The sequence below is a fragment of the Macaca nemestrina genome, chromosome 6 (assembly GCF_043159975.1).
Source record: "Macaca nemestrina isolate mMacNem1 chromosome 6, mMacNem.hap1, whole genome shotgun sequence".
Taxonomy (NCBI): Eukaryota; Metazoa; Chordata; class Mammalia; order Primates; family Cercopithecidae; genus Macaca; species Macaca nemestrina.
Genome location: NC_092130.1, coordinates 159,092,981 through 159,119,296, shown reverse-complemented (window position 1 = coordinate 159,119,296; position 26,316 = coordinate 159,092,981). Strand labels below are relative to the sequence as shown.

Below are 26,316 nucleotides of genomic sequence, written 5' to 3'. Positions count from 1 at the left end.
TTCATCTGTTTACTAATATTACTCTCTCTTCTATCATATATTTTCAAAACTTTTCATAATTAAACATTAAGAATGTCACCTCATATTTTTAAGTGGCCGTTTGAGAAGCAATACCATCTCAGTTTTAGAACTACTATACTCAAATATGAATTGAAATTTTCACAAGAATGAATAATGCATAGGAGTAATACAGTATTATTAATTTATATAGAGAGATATTGTACTAAATTATTTTGAAAAGCAATGACCTATTTTCTTACTGACTCATCTAATCAATATTTGGGGCAGCAATGATGAAATTCATTTAACCTCGATTCAGCATGAGTATTATTATACAATTATTTGAAAATAACACCATGTGGAAATTAGTTACTGTTGAATACTTACGAAGGAAATTGAATTATGAACCTAGTAAACATTAAATAATCAAAGTCTTACACAATTAAATGTTAAGTTCCTAATAATGAAACCATTTAAATTCTAATTATTATTGTTCCACATTGCCTATGTTTAATAGATAGTTACTTACTAATTTGAGGCTCATGTTAGATAACAAAGAAATAATTCTATGTTTGTCCCTTATACCTTCACAATGATTTGTTAGATCTTCCTCTCTCTATCTTTCAATAATATCAGAGTCAGATCTTACAGTATTTTGAGTCAATTCGATTTAGAACCTATTTTATTATTAATATTTTAAAATACAGCTTAAACTAAGAGAAAAAAGGGAAAATAATAAATTACCAAAATCTGAGATGAATTCATTACTTCTCATCATTATAAGTGAAATAAAAAATGATAAAGGAATATGCTAAATTGCTTTATGAAAGAACATAGTTAACATAGGTGAAATTGACAAATTCCAACAAAACGCAAATTACCAAAACTGACTCAAGAATAAACAGAAAATCTTAACATAGTTAAAACAGTGAAGAAATGAACTTGTAATGAAAAATCTCCTCACCAAGTAAAGCCCATGCCCGGGAGGCTTCACTGGGGAATTCTATCAAATATTTAAGGAACAAATAATATTTTCTTACAGTTTATTTCAGAAATAGAGGAGGAAGCACTTACCACCTAATCCTATGTGCCTTGATACAAAAACCGATTTAAAAAATCACGAAAGCCCAAATCACTGACTATTGTTTCTTATAAACTTAAGTACAAATATTCCTTAACAAAATAGTAGCTAATTAATTCCAGCAGCAAGTTATACAGATAATACATTATGATGAATGGGTGTTTATCCTAGGGACACAAGGTTGATTCAACATCCAAGAACAATCTCCATATTAATACAAGGAAGAACAAAATGTTACAAGGCTATCTCAATAGACTTGGAATTTGCATTTGACAAAACCCTAGTCCATTCATGATAAAAACACTCAAGAAATAATAAGTAAAAGGCAGCTTCCTCAACCTGATAAAGTATGTCTATGAGAAACTAATATCATGGTAAAAGACATTTTTATTCTAACACTGTGCACAGAATAAGAATATGTGCTCTTGAAATATATATACATATATTTCTAACATTGTCCTTGAGGGTTTTATGCATTGAAATCAGACCCAAATATAAATTTTTAAATGGTATCCAGATAGAAAGAAAGAAAATGATTATTACTTAAAGATGACATGACCTTGTAGATGGAAAATCTTAGTGAATCTGCAAATCTTACAGATATAATAAAGGAATACATCAAGTTCTTGGGATAGGAGATAAATGTAAAATGACAATTATACACTTAATATACCAGTAAAGTCCAAATTTGTTAGTCCATTAATTACCCTTCCATACTCAAAGGAAAGGAGGATAGACCTCGCTTCTTGACCAAAGAAATGTCAGCTTCATTGTCAGAAGAACATGTCATATAGGATAGATTTTTAGGTGTGACATAATTAGAATTCATAATCAAAAATCTCTTTTAGAAATGAGTTCACTGGGAACTGCCATTGCAACCTTTGATAAACCCTGGAAAACATGAATTTTAAATATAAAAGAGAATTTTGGTGTTATATAAACTTACAGTTCTCATGCTATTCTTCTTAGTGCTAGGTGGTTTCATGAGGAATAAAGAGAAGCTGTTAGCATTACCCACTATTTTCTTGATGTAATCAATTGAGATTCCATGTAAGATTTTATCTGACAAAGTGTCCTGCTCATCTACAAAGTTTGAAAACTATAGATGCATAGATATCTATTGATAGATGAAAAAACATTGATATAATCTTTCCTATGATTTCTGTTGGAGTCAAGACAGGAATCCAGATCTTCTCACAGTTTCTCCATGCTCTATGATAGCTATTAACTAACTCAGCAAGAAGATGGAATGCCTGAAATCTACCAATATATATGATGATCACTTATCCTCAATGAGTCACATTCAGAACGCATCTAACCACCAGGCTTTGAGGAAGCCCACTTTACATACAAAGGACAAGGCAGAGCTTCTTAAAATTGTACCTAGTAGATGTGTTTCCAAGAACCAAATGAGAAGTGTAATTGAACATGTTTTGAAAATGGCAAAGTACTAATGAACACAAGGTTCTTGTTAGATTAAAATACACTGGAGTTATTTTGTTTCTTTATTTAAAAATAACATCTCTTTGGAATAACTGTAAGAGTTAAAATTCGGCCAGGCATGGTGGCTCACGCCTGTAATCCCAGTACTTTGGGAGACCAAGGCAAGTGGATCACTGGAGGTCAGTAGTTTGAGACCAGCCTGGCCAACATGGTGAAACCCACTAAAAATACGAAAATTAGCTGGGCATGGTGATGGGCACCTGTAAGTAATCCCCATTACTCGAGAGGCAGAAGAATCGCTTGAACCCGGGAGGTGGAGGTAGTAGTGAGCCAAGATTGTGCCATTGCACTCCAGCTTGGGCGACAAGAGCGAAAGTCCATCTCAAAAAAAAAAAAGTTAAAAATTCAGTGTTGTGATTTCTCAAAGAACTGGAAACAGAATTACCCTTTGATCCAGCAATCCCGTTATTGGGTGCATACCCAATGAAATATAAATTGTTGTACCGTAAGGACACATGCACGTGTATGTTCATTGCAGCACTATTTACAATAGCAAAGACATGGAATAAACCCAAATGCCCAGCAACGGTAGACTGGAGTTTTAAAATGTGGCACATATACATAATGGAATCCTATGGGGCCATAAGAAAGAATGAGATCATGACCTGTGCAGAAACCTGGGTGGAGGTGGAGGCCATTATCCTAAGCAAACTAACACAGGAACAGACAACCCAATGCCACATGTTCTCCCTTGTAAGGGTACTTTGAGTATATATGAACGCAAAGAAGGGATAACAGACATCAGGGCCTACTTGAGGACAGAGAGTGGTGAGAGGGTGAGGATCAAAAAACTATTACCTAGTGACAGAATAATCTGCACGTCAAACTCCCATGAAAAGCAATTTACGTACATAACAAATCTGCACACGTACCCTTGAACCTAAAATGAAAGTTTACAAAAAAAAGTTTAAATTCAATTGTGTGACTGTGTTCTAAATTACAACTACAATAGCTTCCAGAACAGAATCTTAGCCTTTTATGCCACAAAACTGAATTATACTAGTGCAAACTCAGTAAGATATAATAAATGAATGCTATCGGTTGATACAGGCTTTCTTTGACTTTTCTCTTTAGTTCAGTTACTTTTAAATGGCACATTAAATTACTCCATGTCTAAAATAATCTGTAGCTATCTGGGAAATCCATAAAGATAATGTATTCATCAATACACTTCTGTGACTCCATAAAGGTGGATTCAAAGATTTTCTGATGGGCAATTGGTTGAGAGTGTTAAGTTATTATTTAAGGACCTGGAATCAATAAAAAGGAGTGTCTGGGTTAAGATAAGGGGTTGTGGAGACCAAGGCTCTTATTATATAGATGAAGCCTCTAGATAGAAGGCTTCAGAGACAATAGATGGTAAATGTCTCTTATCAGACCCAAAAAGGTACTAGATTCTTAGTTAAATCTCTCCGGGATCAGGAAAAGACCTGAAAAGGAAAGAAAACTATCTACAGAATGTAAATTTTCCCCCATGAGAGAGAGCACTGCAGGTCCATTTCAAAATATGTCAAATAAATATATTTTGGGGTAAATTACTTTGATTCCTTTTAGGGTCTGGCTATCTGTCTTGTCATGTGATGTTACTAGAGTCAGGGTAAAATTTGTTATCTTATTGCTACAAAGAGTCTGTTTAGTCATTCATAAGATCTTTGTTTTAATGTTATTGCTGGTCAGTTGTGCCTGATTTCCAAGAGGAAGAGAGTATCGTGAGGCATGTTTGACTCCCCTTCCCATCATCATAGCCTGAGCTAGTTTTTCAGATTTACTTTGGAATCCCCTTGGTTGAGAGGAGGGGTCCATTCAGTGAGTTGTTGGGCTTAGAATTTTATTTTTGGTTTACACTGTAACCAACATAAATTTTCAAAAATACTGGTAAGATCAATTTCTGTCTTTGATTATATCTCCTCAGTGTGTACATTTTTGCTTCAGGATAAAAATCAAAATATCAGAATATGCTGAGAAAAAAAATCGTATTTGTCATCTGGATTTTCTTCATTATTGGGAGGCAAAAGGTATGGTGAGAGACAGAGACACAGACACCACAGAGAGAGGAGTTACACCCCGTACTCATCCTCTGTTTCTTTTTATTTTTCTTTCCTATTCTGAAATTCTGTATATTCTTCTGAATATTTTATGCTTTCTTCCACTTCTAGAGTTTGATGTATGCTATTTCTGCCAATGAAATTATCTTTTTACCTTCTTCTCACTATTATTCCCCTAAGTTTTATACTTCTTAGTTTAGATGCCATGTTACTGCAGCAGATTTCCCAGGTATCTTTCTGTCTGCTCCTCTGACCCCCTGCTGCTTTGCTTCTTTTCTGTGTTAACATTTTAATGCATTGGGAGGCCAAGGCTGGCAGATCACTTGAGGCCAGGAGTTTAAGACCAGCCTAGCCAGCATGGTGAAACCCGACTTCTATTAAAAATAGAAAAACTATCCAGGCAGGGTGGCACACACCTGTAACCCCAGCTACTCGGGAGACTGAGGCTCAAGAATCACTTGAACCTGGGAGGCGGAGGTGGCAGTGAATAAAGACCACGCCACTGCACTCCAGCCTGGGTGATGGAGCAAGACTCTATCTCAAAAACAACACCAACAACAAACCATTTTAGTGCAGTATTCTAATTGACAGTTCACTATGTCTGATGTCCTTTAGGCTGGAAACTCATCTGAGGAAGACATTATTTTTTATTTTTTGTAAAATTTGTGTCTAGGGAATAAATAAACAAATGAGTACTAAAATGTTGTTGTTATATTCATGATAAATATTTTCTTGAAATATTAATACATAAAAGTTGTGATATAATAATGTTGATTTACATATATTAATTATGTACATATCCATATGTTCCAGAAAGTACTGTAGACCATGAGATTTAAAGATGTATCAGAGACCGTCTTTTTTTTTATTATTATTTGAGATGGAGTCCCACTCTGTCACCCAGGCTGGGGTGTAGTGGCATAATCTTGGTTCACTGCAACCTCTGCCTCACGGGTTCAAGTGACTCTCCTGCTGCAGCCTCCCTAGTAGCTGGGACTACAGTCACATGCCACCACGTCCGGCTAATTTTTGTAATTTTAGTAGAGAAGGGGGTTTCACAATATTGGTCAGGCTGGTCTCAAACTCCTGACCTCAGGTGATCCACCCGCCTCGGCCTCCCAAAGTGCTGGGATTACAGGCATGAGCCACCGTGCCTGGCCCAAATAGAGTCTTTGATACTATGAACTTATAAGTATTATCATATACTATATCATATTGAATCTATTCCTATAGTAATTAGATTCAATATGATATAGTATATGTCAACAAAATAACATTTCCATGTAAAAATATTTTCTAATTGTGAATTCTCTCTTGTATATGATGTTAAAAAGAATTTTATCTACATGTCTAAATATAATTTTTATCCAAATTTCAACCTTTAGGTGAAAAGTTCATCATGTAGTTTTAATTTCCTGTGATAATGAGATACTAATTAAGAAAAATATAAGCCTGGCATTATAGTTTTACATGTGATTTTGATGGAGCAATTAGATTGATTTAAAGTATTCCTGAGCAGTTTGATTACAGTAATGTACCCATAAGCTGCTGAAAATTTAAGATAAAATATAGTCTATCACAACATAAATTTGGATTTCATTACATTTACATAACATAATAATGAGAAAAAATGGTATTATTTCTAAATTAAATTGATGATTATGGTGATGTTAATGATTATTATTTCCCATGTATATGATACATTACAGTGCTTTAGGAAATGATGTGAAAACTTTATCAGTGATTCTCGCTTTGAAGTATTACTCTTTGAAGTTGTGATGGTTAATTTGAGTGTCAACTTGATTGGATTGAAGGATTCAAAGTATTGTTCCTGGGTGTGTCTGTGAGGGTGTTGCCAAAGGAGATTAACATTTGAGTCCGTGTACTGGAAGATGCTGACCCACCCTCAATTCGGGTGGGCTCCATCTAATCAACTGCCAGTGCACTTAGGATAAAAGTGGGCAGAAGAACATGGAAGGACTAGACAAGCTGAATCTTCCGGCCTCCATCTTTCCCCTGTGCTGGATCCTTCCTGCCCTCAAATATCAGACTCCAAGTTCTTCAGCTTATAAACTCCTGGACTTGCACCATTGATTTCCCTGGTGCTTTTGGGCCTTCAGCCACAGACTGAAGGCTGCACTACTGCCTTTCCTACTTTTGAGGTGTTGAGACTTGCACTGGCTTCCTGGCTCCTCACCTTGCAGATGGCCTGTTGTGGGACTTCACCTTGTGATCGTGTGAATCAATTATCCTAATAAACTTCCCTTCTTATATTCATCATTCCTAGAAGTTCTGTCCTTTTAGAGAACCCTGACTAATTCAACTTTTAGTACCAGGAGTGGTTCTAGAGAAATATAATTATAAGGACAAATTTATTTAGCTGGTTTTGGGGTTTCTGGAGTTGGCTGCTTAATATGATGAGACTCAAAAATGCTAAGGAGTTTGCTTCTAATAGTATGGAGAACACTGATAGTCCTTGGTGTGAACTGTTTAGGGAGTTATGCAAAATAAATGAATTTTATACTCCTGATTCATTGCTCATGAGAGGCAAGGAGTTTTGTGACTCTGTACATAATACCTTTGACCATATGTGGAGAAGCAAGAAACATAATGAAGTTAGTTGTTCACCAGACAAAGTGATGAAGGAAAACAATAAACTCAGGGAGTCTAACTCCTGGGTCCAGAAGCAGATGCTGAGCCTCAAATTTTCTAAGATTGCCCTGAGTGAGAGTCTTATCTCCTATAGAGAAAAAGCTGAAATTGTGGAAAATCAGACAAAAGGTCTTATCATGAGAGTAGCTTACCTGCAACAAAAAGTACATGCACAGCCTTGTCAGGTGATTACTGTTAAAGTGAGGGCATTGGAAAAGAATGGGACCCTGCACCTGGGAATGGGAACCAGTGAGAGGGCCCTGATAAAGGTAAGGACACAGCTTGTAAACCCTGATAAGCCTTTATTGTCAGAGGAAACAGCTTTCCCATTCCCAGTGGTGGCAACATCCCCTCCCCCACCCACACTGCCATCAGCCTTTCCACATTTGTCTGAGGAGATAAAGCCTGCACTGCCTAAGGCAACAGTTATGGCCTCCCATGAGGCAGTTGTCAGACCAGACAATGTTGGTACTCTTCAGGACCTACCCCCAACACCCCTGTTTGCTTCTAGACTTATAACTAGACTAAAGTCCCAACGGGACCCTAGAGGTGACTTTCAGAGGGTAATCCACAAGGAGGTACACTAACTCCAAAAGAACTTCTTGAGTTTTCTAATTTATATAAGCAGAAATCTGGAGAACAGGCATGGGAATCAATATTAAGGGTGTGGGATAATGGTGGAAGGAGTATAAAGTTGAATCAGGTTGAATCTATTGATTTGGACCCACTAAGTAGGGATTCTGCATTTAATATTGCAGTTAGTGGTATTAAAAAAGGTTCTAATACTTTATTTGCTTGGTTAGCTGAAATATGGATTAAAAGATGGACCACTGTGAGTAAGCTGGAAATGCATAATCTCCCTTGGTTTAATATAGAGGAAGGGATCCAAAGACTTAGGGAGATTGTGATGCTAGAGTAGATTAGTCACTTTAGACCTATTCATCCCACCTGGGAGGGTCTAGAAGACATATGTGTCACCAATACTTTCCAAAATAGATTTGTGAGGGCAGCACCTGCATCCTTGAAGAGTTTTGTGATTGTTCTTCTCTGTATGTGGGATCTTATGTTGGGAACCACAGTCACTCAACTACAAAATTTAAATGCAATGGGAATAATTGGATCCCAAGGTTGCAGGGGCCAAGAGACAGCACTCAACCATCAAAAGCAAGGTGGGCATAGCTACTGTAATGGACAGCAGAGGCAAAGCAGCAATCAAAATGGTCAGACTCGTGTAGCGCTCTGGCATTGGCTAATTAATCACAGTGTTCCTAGAAGTTAAATTTACAGGAAGCCTACTGTATTCTTACTTAATTTACATAAGCAGAAAACTTCCAGATCAAGTAAACAGAAGACTAATTTGAACTCTAAAAACAGAGAATCATGGTTTCTCAATCAATTCCAGATTTGTACCAGTTTACAGACCCAGAACCCCTTGAATGAAGAGAGGCCAGGTCCCCTTGAGGAAGGACCCCACTACTCTACCAACAATTTATGCTGTTAATCTTTCTCCCATCTTCCCCCAAGGAGACCTCTGTCTTTTTACCATGGTAACTGTGCATTCGGGAAAAGGAAATGAACAGACTTTTGGGGGATTATTGGACACTGACTCTGAGTTGACCTTGATTCCAGAGGACCCAAAACATCATTGTGGTCCTCCAGTTAAAGTAGAGGCTTATGGAGGTCAGATAATTAATAGAATTTTAGCTCAGGCCTGACTTACAGTGAGTCCAGTGTGTTCCCAGACTTACTCTGTGTTCATTTCCCCTGTGCCAGAAGGCATCATTGGCATAGAAATACTGAGTTGGCAGAACCCACATATTGGCTCTTTGACTGGTAGAGTGAGGGTTATTATGGTGAGAAAGGCGAAATGGAAACCGTTAGGGTTGCCTCTACTTAGAAAATTAGTAAATCAAAAACAATATTGCATCCCTAGATAAATTGAAGAGTTTAGTGCCACCAGCAAAGACTTGAAAACCACAGGGGTAGTAATTCCCACCACATCCCCATTCAACTTTCCTATTTGGCCTGTGCAGAAGACAGATGGATCTTGGAGAATGACAGCGGATTCTCGTAAGCTTAATCAAGTGGTGACTCCAATTGCAGCTGCTGTACCAGATATGGTTTCATTGCTTGAGCAAATTAACGCACCTCCTGGTGTCTGGTATGCAGCCATTGATTTGGCAAATGCCTTTTCCTCTATTTGTGTCCATAAGGCCCACCAGAAGCAATTTATTTGCCTTCAGCTGGAAAGACCAGCAACATACATTTACTGTCCTGCCTCAGGGGTATATAAACTCTCCAGCTTTGTATCATAATCCTCTTTTTGGAGAGACCTTGATCATTTTTTGCTTCCACAAGATATCCCACTGATTAATTACATTGATGACATTATGCTGATTGGATCCAGTGAGTGAGAAGCAGTAAGCACATTGGACTTATTGGACATTTGCATACAGAAGATAGAAAATAAATAAGACTACAATTCAGGCAACTTCTACCTCGGTAAAATTTCTAGGGGTCCAGTGGTGTGGGCCTGTTGAGATATTCCTTCTAAGATGAAGGATAAGTTGCAGCATTTGGACCCTCCTACAACCAGGAAAGAGGCACAATGCCTGGTAGGCCTATCTGGATTTTGGAGGTAACACATTCTATATTTGGGTGTGTTACTCCAGCCCATTTATCAAGTAACCTGAAGGGCTGCCAGTTTTAAATGGGGTCAAGAACAGAATGTTCTGCAACAGGTCCAGGCTGCTACGTAAGCAGATTTGCCACTTGGGCCATATGACCCAGCAGATCCAATGATGCTTGAGGTGTCAGTGGCAGATATGGATGCTGCTTGGAGCTTTTGGCAGGCCCCCATAGCTGAATCACAGCAGATGCCTTTAGGATTTTTGAGCAAGGCCCTGCCGTCTTCTGCAGATAAGTACTCTCCTGTTATCTGCTTTGCTTCTGCAGATAACTACTCTCCTGTCTCTCTCTTGGCCTGTTACTGGGCTTTGGTGGAAACTGAATATTTGACTATGAGTCATCAAGTCACCATGAGACCTGAACTGCCTATCATGAACTGGGTGCTTTCTGACCCACGTAGCCATAAGGTGGGTCATGCACAGCAGCATTTCATCATCAAATGTAAGTGGTATATATGTGATCAGACTCAAGCAGGTCCTGAGGGCACAAGTAGGCTACATGAGGAAGAGGCTCAAATGTCCATGCTCCACACTCCTGCCACCCTGCCTTCTCTCCCCCAACCTGCACTTGTGACCTTATGGGGAGTTCCCTATGAGAAGTTGACAGAGTAAGAGAAGACAAGGGCCTGGTTTACAGATGTTTCTGCCTGACAGTCAGTCACCACCTGAAAACTGACAGCTGCAGTACTACAGCCCCTTTCTAGGACAGCCCTGAAGGACAGTGGTGAAGGGAAATCTTCCTAGTGGGCAGAAACTTGAGCAGTCCGCCTGGTTGTGCACTTTGTTTGGAGGGGAAATGGCCAGATGTGTGATTATATACTGATTCATGTGCTGTGGCCAATGGCTTAGCTGGAGGGTCAGAGACTTGGAAGAAGCATGATTAAAAAATTGATGACAAAGAAACGTGGGGAAGAGGTATGTGGATAGACACCTCTGAGTGGTCAAAAACTATGAAGATATTTGTACCTCATGTGAGTGCTCACAAAAGGGTGACCTCAGCAGAGGAGGATTTTAATGATCAAGTGGGTAGAATGACTCATTCAACGGACACTACTCAGCCTCTTTCCCTAGCCACTATTGTCATTGCCTGATGGGCCCATGAACAAAGTGGTCATGGTGGTAGGGATGGAGGTTATGCATGGGCTCAGCAACAAGAACTCCCATTCATCAAGGCTGACCTAACTACGGCCACTGCTGAGTGCCCAATTTGCCAGCAGCAGAGAGCACACTGAGTCCTTGATATGGCACCATTATTTGGGGTGATCAGGCAGCTACTTGGTGGCAGTGGATTATACTGAACCTCTTCCATCATGGCAAGGACATTGGTTTGTCCTCACTGGAACAAACACCTATTCCGGATATGGGTTTGCCTATCCTGCACGCAATACTTCTGCCAAGACTATCATCTGTGGACTCAGGGAATGCCTTATTCACCATCATGGTATTCCACACAGCATTGCCTCTGACCAAGACATTTACTTTATAGCTAAAGAAGTGCACAGGTGGGCTCATTCTCATGGAATTCACTGGTCTTACCATGTGTCTCATCATTCTGAAGTAGCTGGATTGATGGAACAGTGGAATGGCCTTTTTAAGTCATAATTACAAGCCCAAATAGGTGACAATAATTTGCAGGGCTGGGGCAGAGCTCTCCAGAAGACTGTCTGTGCTCTGAATCAGTGTCAAGTATATGGTACTGTTTCTCCCATAGCCAAGGGTCACGGGTCCAGGAATCAAAGGGTGGAAGTGGAAGTGGCACCACTCACCATCACTTCTAGTGACCCACTAGCAAAGTTTTTGCTTCCTATAACTGCAACATTACATTCTGCTGGCCTAGAGGTCTTAGATCCAGAGATCCACCAGGAGACACGATTCCATTAAACTGGAAGTTAAGATACCACGTGTCCACTTTGGGCTCCTCCTACCTCTAAGTCAACAGGCTAAGAAGGGAGTTACACTGTTGACTGAGGTGATTGACTAGGACTATCAAGATGAAATTCGTCCACTACTCCACAATGGAGGTAAAGAAGAGTGTGTGTGGAATACAGGAGATCCCTTAGGGCATCTCTTAGTAGTATTACTATGCTCTGTAATTAAAGTTAACTGGAAACAACAGTTCAATCCAGGCAGGACTACAGATGGCCCAGACTTTTCAGGAATGAATGTTTGAGTCACTCCACCAGGGAAAAAACCACTATCTGCTGAGGTGCTTGCTGAAGGCAAAGGGAATACAGAACGGGTAGTAGGAGAAGGTAGTCATCAATACCAGCTACGACCATGTGACCAGCTGAAGAAATGAGGACTGTAATTGTCATGAGTACTTCCACCTTATTTTGTTAAGAACATGTATACAGTTGTACTAAGAAAATATCTTTATTTTATTTCCTTTTTTTCTTTATCATGTGACATAAGATTTATTGACTGCATATCAGCATTTAAATGTTGTTAACTTTATAGAATAGCATTTAGGTTAATGATTAGTGTGCTTCTGGTTGTAAGAAAGATAGCTGTATTATGGTTAGGCATAATTATGATCTTATTGTTGTCTTTATTTGGTGATTATATATGATTTCAGGAGATGTGTGTGGGTTCAAGTTGACAAGGGGTGGACTTGTGATAGTTAATACTGAGTGTCACCTTGATTGGATTGAAGGATGCAAATCATTGTTCCTGGGTGTGTCTGTAAGGGTGTTGCCAAAGGAGATTAACATTTGAGTCAGTGGGATGGGAGAGGCAGACTCGCCGTCAGTCTGATTGGGCACCATCTAATCAACTGCCAGCACAGCTAGGATAAAAGCAGGTAGAGGAACACGGAAGGACTAGGCTGAGTCTTCCGGCCTTCATTATTCCCCTGTGCCAGATGGATATTTCCTTTCCTCGAACATCGGACCCCAAGTTCCACAGGTTTTGGACTCTTGGACTTAGAGTAGTGATTTATCAAGGACTCTCCGTCCTTCTGCCGCAGGCTGAAGGTTGCACTATTTGCTTCCCTACTTTTGAGGTTTTGGGACTCAAACTGACTTCCTGGCTCCTCACCTTGCAGATGGTCTATTGTGGGACTAAATCTTGTGATCATGTGAGTCATTTCTCCTAATAAACTCCTCTTCATATATTAATCTGTCTTATTACTTCTGTCCCTTTAGAGAACAATGACTAATATACAAGTACTAATAAAATGTTGGCAATTCTAGTATAAACCACACTTACCTCTCTTTGAGAATACAAAATAGTTTTATATAGTTATTTGGGAAAAAGAAAGGAAATTAGAAAACAGTAAATAAACTACCTACACTCACGTAAAACAAGGCATTTACAAAAAATAAGAGGAAAGCAGTAATTTGGGCAATTGAAAGAAGAAAGGATTGACATCAATTTGGAATTGAAACCAATGGTTATGTTTAATCCTGAAAAGTCAACTACAGTCTTTGAGGAAGTACATATATTCATGGTAACTGATTACACTGTTTTGTTTACTCAAATTTGAGAATGACACAGTGGGTCTCAAATCAGTGTTCCTTAGAGTTACTCAGGGAGCTTGTTTGAAATGGAGATTTCTTGGCAGTACTCCCAGAAATTCTGATTCACCATGTATTGAAAGAAGTACAAGAATCTTCCCTTTAGGAAATATTCCAGGTGTCTCTGATGCAGGTGGCTGTGATTCACCTTCAGGAAGGCCAGAAAAGAAAAGGCCAAACCAAGGATGCCTATTCTCAAAGTGAATAGAACTATTAATACCATTTTTGAAAACAAGTCTGGCCAAATTATGGAGGAGAATATTTCTGCCCAAACACCACAAAGAATCCACACCTCTTTGTCACTTGATCACTCATAAGGTTAACTGTATAGTCACCCAGGTGAATACATTGTAAGCCAATCAGTGCTGGCTCACAGAAATGCAGGCCTAGGAACAGATAGGAAAAGTTGGAGAAGTGAAATGCTTCTTGTATCCATAGTAAGCTGGGGGCACACAGGTAGAGGAGATACAGTGAGAAGGAGGACAGACTCATAGTGCCACCTGAAAAACTGCAGATTCTCACAAGGCTTTGAAGACTCTGTTGAATGAAGCCTCAGCCTCCTTTCTCAATGTCTACTGCTTGGCAGCAACTATACCACACTGCTTGCAATATCTGACCTCAGAATGACTTTTCATATCTATGTCTTTGCTTAAAATGTTTCCTCAATCTAGAATAGCCTCCTTTCTTCCATGACTATTTTTTTTTAATCTTTTAAATCCTCAGCTCATATGGAGCTTCCTATGTGACACACTATGTTTAGGTCTTCAAAGTACACTTTTTTTTTTTTTCAAAAATAATTACTTATTGTATTCTCTCTGGGAGCACTCTGTATTTTGATTTTATATTTAATGTATTTAACCAGATTGTTGCATCACTCATGACATTTTCAGTGCCTAGAGGCCAACCAATATGGTTTCTAAATTTTCTTCTTTTTCAATTGACTTGTCCGATTGCCAAGAGCCCATATGGTAGGCAAGCTTCTATAATAGCTCCCAATGATCCCCACCTCCTGATATTCACACCCTCGTGTCACTCTTTTCCTTTAAGTATGGCCTGAATCTAGTGGCTTGCTTCCAATAAAAAGAGTGTGGGAAAAGAGGAGATGTCATTTCTGACATTAAGTTATAAAAAGCTGACTTTCATCTTGCTGGCACTTTCTCTTTCTCTTGCTCATTTTGATCATGCCAGCTGCCATGTTGTGAACTGCTCTATGGAGATGCTCCTGTGGCTGGAAACAGAAGGCAGCTTCAGATCAAACAGCAGTGTGGTATAGTTACTGGTCCAACAGCTTACAGAACACTGAATCTTGCTATCAACCACTGAGTCAACTTAGTTGCAGTCGTACGAGAGAAACCTAAGAGAACAAAGCTCCACCATAAATGGATTCCTAACTCTCCTAACTGTAAAATAATAAATGTTGCTTAAACTACCAAATTTTGGTATCATTTGTAACATAGCATAAGTAACTAATAACCCATACATAAGGAGTAGGTTTTCCTTCTAAGTTCTTGCACTCTTCCTCCCCAAGAATTGAAGACCTGTTCATGAATAGCGGTGTGGAAACTGAGAACATATTTCAAAGAAATGTTGCTGTCTTTCCACCCTTAAAACCTAAATATGACCCACTTCTGATTACCAGTATTATGCTCCACCCATTTTTAGGATATTTGTGACTTCATCTTCTATTTATGTGCCATCCTCCGCCCCATTTATAATTAAGATTGCCTTATTCAGGGGCACCATATTGAGAGCGCCATATGCTGCTTGCATCATTGAACATATTTGCCAGAAAGTCTTATTCCTTCCCACCCTCTGCCCTGATTTTGAAGGTCTACATTGGTTCATACGTCTTATGTGTCTTAACTAATTCTCATCACTCAATCGCCCCAAGACAGGACCTATGATGACACCACTGAACACAAGGTGAAAAACACATAGTTGTCATGTCATAAGTACCAAGTATGTTTTTGTTCATCACTTCCCAACTGAGGTATTGAGAAATTACTGATAATGAGGCTGTATTTTTTCAATATTTCAAAGAGTCTGGCATGTTAGGTATTACATATCATTTCATTGTAAGATTAATTGACACATCATTTTGTAATTATATCAACTAAGTATGCTATTATTTTGATCAAATTGTCACTCTGATTAATTAAACATAAAGTTATTTAATAAATATTGATTAAATAAGAGTATCATGTCAGGTAGACAAACTCTTTTAATGTACAAGGGAAATTATCAGGACAGGTCCTTCACAATTAAGTTATTAGGAACTCTTACTGTAGCTTGAGACCCTGGTAATTCACGTTTATTGGGCATACAAAGAAATCTACCTAACTATACCACTGTCATGTACATAACATTACATACATATTTTTAATTCTATTCTGAGTCTTTGTTTTTTCTTTCTAAAATGCAAATTTCTATTGGATTTTAATATGTAAGTCATCTAATAAGCTTAAATATGGATAGATAATAAATATGTATTTCACTTCAACTATATGTACATTGCAAACAAAAATATTTAGCCTTTCTAACTATGCTATTATTTATCTACACAATGGAAATCACCTTGACAGTTGTTAGCACTAACTTTTTTTTTTTTTTTTTTTGAGACAGAGTCTCACTCTGTGACCCAGGATGGAGTGCAGTGGCTTGACCTTGGCTCACTACAACCTCCACCTCCCGAGTAGCTGGGATTATAGGCACGGCACCTGCCACAATATTCAGCTAATTTTTGTGTTTTTAGTAGAGACAAGGTTTCACCATGTTGGCCAGGCTGGTCCCGAACTCCTGATCTCAAGTGATCCACCTGCTTTGGCCTCCCAAAGTGCTGGGACTGCAAGCGTGAGCCACCACGCCCAGCCTACCACTAACATTTTTAAGTTAATATTTTAACTGACAGATAAAATTGTACGTATTTACCATGTACAATGCACTGTTTCAAAGTATATATAGTTGTAGAATAACTCTAGCTAATTAACATATGCACTACCTCACATAGTTATAATTTTTGTAGAAACATTTTATATCCACTCTGTCAAGATTTTTCAGGAATATAATGTGTTAACTATATTCATCATATTGTACAATAGATCTCTTGAATTTATTCCTCCTATCTAACTGAAATTGTTTTATTACTTGACCAACATCTCCCAATCACACCCCCTAAATTATTTAAAATAAATAAATGAAGCAGGATGAATATGTTCCCTGTGGAAATGTTGTCAATCTAATTCACAGAATGTGTTTTGGAATGAGAGACTGCAGGGTGTTGGTCCGAGCCTGGTCATCATTAGCTGTGTGACACTGAGCTACAGACAAAATATATCAAGAGTCCATTCCTCATGACTACAATGCTTACAAGAACACTCACTTTGCAGGTTCATTGAAAGGATCAGATGAGTTAATGCATAGAAGGCTATTCAAATAGTTTATTACTTTATTCTATTGTTACTTAATGTTATTCTAGAAAAATTAGGTACTCACTTCTCATATGTTCTGATAATACATTTCATAGCTGACTATTTGGCATACAAGCCAAAAAAAAATTCAGAAAATTCTGCTGGAAAAACCTATCTATCTATCTATCTATCTATCTATCTATCTATCTATCTATCTATCTATCTACCTACCTCTCTCTCTCTCTCTCTCTCTCTCTCTATTTTTTTTTTTTTGTTTAAATTCTTCATGACCATACTGTGGTCAATCCTAATCTTTTGCAAGCCTGCAACCTCTGAAGTTTATATGACAGTTCACTTCAATCTAATTTCCCTGGAATTCAGCATAATTTGCATACTTATTACTTACCACAATTTACAAATCTGGTCAATTTATAACTACTCCTAAATTGTAATGTCCTTAAGAATAGACACCAGTCCTAATCAGTTTTCTCCTAACCCACAACAAATAATATTTTGCTCACAGATAGTACTCTATACAGGTGATACCAAAAAATGCATGAATTTATGTTGAATCTGAATTATAGGTACCAATCTTGAAATTTGATTTTCTGTACATATGAAGATAATATTACTTTATGTGAAATTTTAAAAAGTTACAGCATAAAATAGCTCTATAGAGAAGATAACCTTAAAAATTAATTATCTAACAACTTAATCACAACTCATAATGATACAATTGTATGTAAACTTTTTTCAATATAGCATTTAGTAAGGGAACCCATTGGTTTTTTTACTTATTTCACAATAAACGGGACCAATTCATTGCCATTTTGATAACTAATAGGACCAAGAAAAGAATTATCTCCAGTATCACCTTTTGATTTTATAATCATATAAAATATAAGGATTTAGTGAAGTTATGTTTAGTTATCTTTATTTATTTATTTATTAACTTTCTTTTTCCTTTTGTTAATTTTGTTTTTCTTTTTTGAGACTCACTATGGGGTCTCACTATGTTGCTCAGACTGGTCTTGAACTCCTTGCCTCAAGTGATCCTCCCACCTCAGCCTCTTGAGTAGCTGGGACTATGTTGCAAGCCACCTTGTCTGGCTAGTTATCTTTAATTAATGACATTTGTTAAAGTAACACAAAAATCCTAGAAACATTTGCCTGTTGAAACTTTCTGATAATGTGAATGAAGTAAAGTTTGGAGTCTCTGTCTTATTGAAAATACTCAAGGTTAATATAATAAAAACAGCAAAGCAGTAATGCATAAAAGAATTATTAGAAGTGTAATAAAATTATTTGGACCTCCTACTATAGCAACACTGATTAATGACTGCTTTTTAATTAATTGGAAGTTGTTCAATCATCGTGCCATTTCATTTCACCTGAGAGTTTTTAGAAAAGGGTCAGAGCCGAAACATATGCTAGTTCAATCTGCAATAAGGTATACTTAAGCAATTTCATTTTTCTTGGCAGGGCAAGTGTGGGCTATTCATTTCTCATTTATTCACGATGATGATATTCCTGCTCAACTGGCTAGTGTGATCAATGAAGACAGTCTTAGGCATTAGAATATGAATAAAGTTTACTTTTAAGCTGTGCATTCAAACTAAATTACCTACTCTTCTTATAGAATCTTTACCACATGATACGTGTTTAGCCTCTTTATTTTTCATACAGATATATAGTCTTTGTCACACCAGATTTCCTTTACGGTTCTAAAATCTTTACATTGGTCATTGAGTAGATACTAGAATAAACCAGAAGTCAATTTTAAGAATGTTAGTTTGGCATCACTCTTAGATTGTGCACATATTTTCTTTATTTGTCTAAGTCCCAGCTCTGCCTATGACCCAGTGAGGGGCAACATAACTTATTAGCATCCATACCCTGTGGATTCCTAATTTTCATTTAGGCAACAACTGTAGCCAGCAGGTGGCAGTGTGACAGAGCCCGCATATGCACCAATGATATTGATAACTAACAAATTAGGATTCTAAGATCTAAACTTTCAGGGACCAATGACACTTGCTTCCACTATAAACGTTCATACTTCCTTCCATTTTCTAAATGGTTGAAGCTCAAGGCTCTGAAAGGAGGCACTAGACCTTATTGTTATGAGTGTCTTCAATACTATGATAATTGCTTTCATAGCCCAGGGAGTCCCTGGAAAGAAAGAGACCTGCCACAGCTACAGTAGAAGCAATCAATAAACTATCTGAGACATCCATCTGGAGTTAAGGCACATGGGCCTACTATCTCTACATCAAGGAAATATGCACCTGTTTGTGTATTAATAGGAACGTTTAGGTAGGATTAGATAGTTTTCTACTTAATAATATTTTATTATGGATGGTATGTTTATGATAAGTAGAAGTTATTGAAGTGACTGGTCAGTTGTCACTTATTGTATCCCCGCCATTAGAGTGAAAGTAACATGGTTCACAGAGGTCTTCTATTCTGTAACTTAGACAATTCATTTTCACCATATTTCTCAAAGATCTTAGAAAACAAGAGGATTTTTAAAATTCTGATACATTTTAGCTGTCCCCAAATTCTGCATAAATGAAATAAATGAAAGCATGAAATGAATGAGGAAAACATATGTGACTATAATAGGATGTGGTATGGGAGGGGAGAAAGACGCCAGGTGTGAAAGGAGACTTGGGGAAAACAAAGAAAATAAGGATGGGAGCCCTTCAAGAAGGAGAGACTGTCGTTCTCTTCTCCCTACCATATGACTGCTTGGAAGCTAACTCGCTGATCATCCCAAGCCTGACTGCCCAAAGAGGGCAGATATGAAAGAAGATGGCAAGGCAGAGGAAACCTGCAATATCGTGGCAACCCATCATACACCGGTTTTAATGTCATGAAAATGAGTGAATTTCCCATGGTCAACTGGACACAGGAGAAAGGACCTAAAATCGAGAAATCATGCTATCAATTTACCCAAAGAGGCCGCCTGCTAAGCAAGGGGGCCCTAGAATTAAGAAGTTATAAGGTCTACCACTGGGTGTCCATGTCAGATTCCCATGCGGAGGGGACACCTGGAGCCCCCAACAGCAAATAATTCACAAAATTACACGAGAATTAGCATTTCAACAACTGTCTTTACTGCCATTCCAGTTTAGTCCTAAAAATGGCGGCAGGTGGTTCACTCCTGTAATCCCAGCACTTTGGGAGGCCAAGGCAGGTAGGTCACCTAAAGTCGGGAGTTCGAGACCAGCCTGGCCAAGATGTTGAAACCCCGTTTCTACTAAAAGTACAAAAATTAGCCAGGTGTGGTGGTGCATGCCTGTAATACCAGCTACTTGGCGGGCTGAGGCGGAAGAATCACTTGAACCCAGAAGGTGGAGGTTGCAGTGAGCCAAGATCACACTACTGCACTCCGGCTTGGGAGACAGAGCAAGACTATGTCTAAAAAATAAGAAAAAAAAGGTGGCAACCAATGGAGCACTATATTGGCACTACATTAATAGAGATTTACGCATTTTAAAAACTTCCGTCTTTCCTTTCTATTGCAAGAAATTGGAGAATCAATAGCTCCATCCCCAAGGAATGAAAGTTCTGATTATGTTGTCTTTGAGTTCTTCGGATATCTGTTCCCATGTATCAGCAAACACCAAAGTGTAGTTGCTTTTAATAATTGAGAAATATTGTAAAATTGTGACGAATAAATTTTCATATTTATTACAATTTTGTGGGTAAGAATTTGGGCAGGATTTGGCTGAGTTAATATTCCATTTCACATGGCATTGATGAAGTTTACATTGTGATATTCTGCTAGTAAAGTGGACTGGACTACAGGCTCCAAGACAGCATCACTCACATTTCCAGAACACTGGGAGGTATGGCTGGAACGCAGAGCTGAGCTGGAGTTAACTAGAGCACCACAATGTGACCTCTCTAGTATGGCAGCCTCCGGGTAGTCAGACTTCTTACATGATACTTGAGAACAATAACTGTTCCAACGAGCAAGGCAGAAGCTGCATGATCTTTTTTGTTAGACTTACTTTTAATAATGAAAATAACCTAAAACTAATGGGATCATCTAAAGATGTCATGAGGTTGTGGGAATGGATATCTGATTATTCATGTTTGTACGGAGTTGTTGAAGACAAACCAAACTTTTTCATGTTTACATCCCCACTGAGTTGGACTGATCAAAACCCTTCAGCAGAAACGCTCACAGCTATTCCCTGCATGGAAAGTTGGAATTAGCTGCTAAAGTGTTATAAATTTACACCAGATGCACAAAATAAAACAAGAAGGAAGCAAATGGAAGAGATTCAGTTGAGATTTTTCCAAACCTTTCAAGAGACCATAAGTAAAAGGAATGGGGAGATGCACTTTTATTAAAAACAACTATCTCAAGAGCCAAACGTCACCACTCTCACCCCCATACATTACTTGAGAAAGTTGTGATAATAACCTTGATTGTTCTGTCAAACAAATAAAACCTATAAGCACTCTCAGTCTAGAGCATTCTCTTCTGAACCAAGCAGAAACCAACTCAAGAAATAATTCCTAATAATTGTAAACATTTTGAGCCACTCCTTGAAGAATTGCAATGGAAACTCCTATATATTCCACAGTGATAGTAATCAAAAATAAATTTGAATAAAGGGAGAGAAAGGGAAGATGTATGAGTTTTTAAGTACTCTCTTCGATGTCAGAAAATATTTCAGAATGGGTGATTATATATGATAATTATTTTGCCTTGCCTGGCCCTGTGAAATTCCCAACGATATGTAAAAGGAACCCGTGTGGAAGAGAAATTAATACTCGGGTGAATTTTTGAGGGTAGAGCATAGAAAAGGATGAGGTCACACAATGAAATGCACTACTAGATATTCATGCAATCCTGCAAACAGGACTCATTGGCAGCTGTCACAATTTCTCTGGACTTACGCTGTGAGGAAAAGGAACAGGTTTCTGAGTTTCCCCGCGAGACCACTCAGCTGTCAGTCCAAAAATGAAAAACATCTCAGCAGGGACTCGTTTAAGAGTCTTAAATCCAAAGAACTGCAGTATAACATTGATTCTGTCCATGCCATACTTACTAACTTTACTCGCAATTATGGAGAAATTATACTGCGCAGTGCTTTCTCTGTCTAGTAATTCATTAGTGGCGATGGTTCCTTCATTTCCATCTATTGTAAAGTAGCTGTCCCCATCACTCTTCCAATCTATGAAGTACCTGTATATGAAAAGAGTAGATGCAAATGTGCAATGATTACACATTAATCATAATGGCACTTAGGCTAACTTGACACAGTTCCTTATTTTTCTCCCTGTAGCTATTACCCACCTTGCAATAAAGAAGAGTGTAAATGACAGCTTCTTTATTGCAAAGTCAGTATGCTCAAGGGGAAACTGGAAATAATAAAAGATTTAGTACTTCTGCTGTTCATGTTATTTTAGGGTCTTGGCACCTTGAAAGCTCAGCAGAGACTAAAATTCTAAAGCTGACCATGAGTTTCCTTAACCTGCTGAATATTAAAACTTTTCAAAGCAGTAAAAAATTCCTTAACAGTGGCTATGGCTGTGGAAATAGGGTTGAGAGAAGCACCTGGAAACAACTACAAAGAACCCAGGCCAAAACAGAGGTAGAATCTTTGTTTCCAAAGATAGAAAAATAACATCATGGAAACAAAAGGTAAATTTTTTAACTGACAATTTGGTGATTATACAAAAATATTTTCCTCAAGCACATATAAAATGGTCATTGTTGTTTTATTTTGTTGTGTATTTTATTGTTTCATTGTTGTTTTACTATATATCAGTCAACATTAAAAAAAAAAAACCAGTGACCTTGGATAATGATGTCTCTTTATCATGTTTATTATGTGACAGATTTGATAATAATGTATGTCGCCCTATGTGAAGCAACTGGACTAAAAATTCCAAGAAAATGAATAGCAAAATAAAAAATGCATGTATTTAAATCTTTAAGTAACAGTAGATATATGGATTGATATTAAGTGAAATTCTTTTTCCAACATGTGTTTTCAATCATCACAATCATTAACATTTTAAAATATGACCATTTGATAGACATTATTCTCAATGCTTACACATTGAGAATATGAAATGTCTGAAGAATAGTATTATCAATCTGTTTTATGTATAAGAAAACAGAAAGCATAGAGACATGAAGGAATTTGTCCAAATTAAAATAGAAAGTTTTAGATTGATGTTTGAACCAGGTCATTAATGTTTCCCATATGATTATCATTATATAGTCTTACCAATTTTAAATAGAACATTTCATGGGAAAAGATTTTGCTAATCAAAAGGTACAATACACAAAATATTTGTCATCATTTTATTCTAGCCTGGTACCAAAGAGAGGTCATTTCAAACAATGGCTGAAAGCAGATGGCATCATTGTTAGTCAGTCCCTTGGAATCCCCACTCCAAAGAAAGTGTTCATGGTGAAAAGTCAGTAAAGGGATGTGTATCTCAACATAACAAACTATTTATTTTGACAAGCTGATTATTTGAAACTGTAGCAGTTTGTATGTTATTTCAGTTCTAGATCACTTGCATTTACAAGTGAAATATATCTGAAATATATCATTCCATACTAGTCTATACTTGTTAGTACAGGTATAACTTAATTTACAGCTCTTCACTTTATTGTACTTCACCCCTAGTGCCGTTTTTACAAATTGAAAGTTTGTTGCAACCCTGTGTCAAGTAAGTTCATCAGCATCATTTTTCCAACAGTGAGTGCTCACTTCATATTTGTGTCATGTTTTGGTAATTATTGTAATATTTCAAAATTTTTAATTAATATGATAACTGTTAGGGTGATGTATGAACAGTGATACTTGATGTTACTATTGAAATTATTTTGAATGACAACGAATTATTTTGAGGCATAATGAACTGCACCCATATAAAAGGGTAAACTTAATCAATAAACGTTGTGTGTCCTGACTGCTTCACTAACCAGCTGTTCCCTCATCTGTCTCCTGATCCTTGGGCCTTCCCTAGTCCCTGAGACACGACGATATTGAAAATCAGTCAATTAATATTTCTACAGTGGGCTCTAACTGTTCAAATGAAAGAGTCACACATATCTCACTTTTAATTAAAAGCTAGAAATGATTAAGCTCAGTGAAGAAGGCATGCCTAAAGCCAAGATAGTCTAAAAGCCAGGCCTTTCATGCCAAACAGTCGAGTTGTGAATGCAAAGGAGGAGTCCTTGAAGGAAATTGAAAGTGCTACTCCAGTGAAGACAAGAATGGTTTAAAAGCAAATGAGTCTTATTGTGGTTATAGAGAAACTTCAGTGGTCCGGATAGAAGATAAAACCAGGCACAACATTCCTTTAAGCCAAAGCCTGATCCAGAATATGACCCTAACTGTCTTCAATTCTATTGGAGAGAAGTAAGGAAACTGTAGAAGAAAAATGTGACCTAGCAGAGGTTCGTTTAAGAGGTTTAAGGAAATAAGTCTTCTCTATAACATTAACGTGCAAGGTAAAGCAGGGAGTACTTATGTAGAATCTGCAGAAAGTTATCAAAAGATCTAGATAAGGTCATCAATAAAGGTGGCTAACTAAACAACAGATTTTAAAAGTATGTAGAACAGCCTTCTATTGGAAGAAGATGCCATCAAGGACATTTACAGCTAGAAAAGAGAAGTCAACGCCTGGCTTCAAAGCTTCAAAAAACAGTCCGACTCTCTTAGCAGAAGCTGATACAAGTGGTGATTTGAAGTTGAAGCCAGTGTTCATTAACCATTATAAAAATCCTAGAGTCCTTAGGAATTTTGCTAAATCTACTCTGCCTGTTGCTTTATAAATGGAACAACAAAGCCTGGATGACAGCACATCTGTTTACAGCATGGCTTATTAATTTTTTTTTTTTTGAGACAGAGTCTCATTTTGTCACCCAGGCTGGAATGCAATGGTGTGATCTTGGCTCACCGCAACCTCCGCCTCCCAGGTTCAAGCAATTCTCCTGCCTCAGCCTCCTGAGTAGCTGGTATTACAGGTGCATGCCACCACGCCCAGATAATTTTTGTATTTTTAGTAGAGATGGGGTTTCACCATGTTGGTCAGAATGGTCTCAAACTCCTGACCTCATGATTTGCCCACCTCAGCCTCTCAAAGTGCTGAGATTATAGGCGTGAGCCACCACACGCTGCAGGTTTACTAAATATTTTAAGTCTACTGTCGAGACCCACTGCTCACGAAAAAAAAATTCCTTTCAAAATATTACCGCTCTTTGACAATGCACCTAGTCACCCAAGAGCTCAGATGGAGATGTATAAAGAAATGAATGTTGTTTCCTTGACTGGCAACACAACATCCATTCTGAAGTCCATGGATCAAAAAAGTAATTTTGACTTTCAAGTCTTCTTATTTAAGAAATATATTTTGTAAGGCCATAGCTACCAAAGATAGTGATTTCTATGATGATTCTTGACAAAGTAAATTGAAAACCTTATGGAAAGGATTTATCATTTTAGATGCTATTAAGAACACTGGTGATTCATGAGAGGAGGTCAAAAGATAAAACCAGGAATTTGGAAGAAGTTATTCCAACCCTCATGGGTTGGAATATATTGAGGGACTCAAGATTTCAATGGAGGAAGTAATTGCAGAGGGGTGGAAATAACAAGAAAACTGAAAGTAGAAGTAAAGCCCTAAGATGGACTGAATTGCTGCAATTTCATGATAAAACTTGAACAAATGGGGACTTACTTCTTATAGATGAGAAAAGTAGGTTATTTCTTGAGATAACATCTACTTTTGGTGAAGATACTACAAATACTATTGAAATCATAACAAAAAAATTAGAATATTATATAAACTTAATAAAGCGGTGGCAGGTTTTAAGAGGATTGACTCCAATTTTGAAAGAAGTTCCGTTGTAGGTAAATGCTACTTAACAGCATCACATGCTGCAGAGAAATACTTTGTGGAAGGAAGAATCGACAGAGCAAACCTCATTGTTTTCTTAAGAAATTGCCAGAGCTGCCCCAACCTTCAACAACCACCACCCCAATCAGTCAGTAGCCATTGAGTTCAAGGCAAGACCCTCTACCGGCGAAAAAGATTACAACTTGCTGAAGGCTCAGATGATCTTCAGTGTTTTTTTTGTTGTTGTTGTTGTTGTTGTTTTTTGTTGTTTTTTGTTTTTTTGTTTTTTAGCAATAAAGTATTTTTAATTAGGGCATGTACTTTTTTGGGCATAATGCCATTTCACACTTACTAGAATATAGTGTAAACATAATGTTTATGTGTACTGGCAAACCAAAAAAATGTTTAACTTGCTTTATTGCAATATTTGATTTATTGTGGTAGTCTGGAACCAAACCTGCAATATATCCAAGGTATGTCTGTCATTGATTTCTGAACCGGAAAATGCATGGTATTTATTAGAATAGGGTATGAGCCATGCTG

General features: G+C 37.7%; 1 protein-coding gene across 7 annotated transcripts in view; it reads right to left on the bottom strand.

The window, feature by feature from the left end:
* Positions 1-26,316, bottom strand: part of LOC105472967 (cadherin 12) — a 1,136,463-nt gene that overhangs the window by 21,606 nt on the left and 1,088,541 nt on the right. For all 7 annotated transcript variants that reach the window (XM_071099074.1, XM_071099075.1, XM_011726552.2 and 4 more), the window contains one exon: positions 21,960-22,096. In XM_071099074.1, coding sequence (XP_070955175.1) covers positions 21,960-22,096 — 137 coding nt within the window. The remainder of the gene's footprint in view (positions 1-21,959; positions 22,097-26,316) is intronic.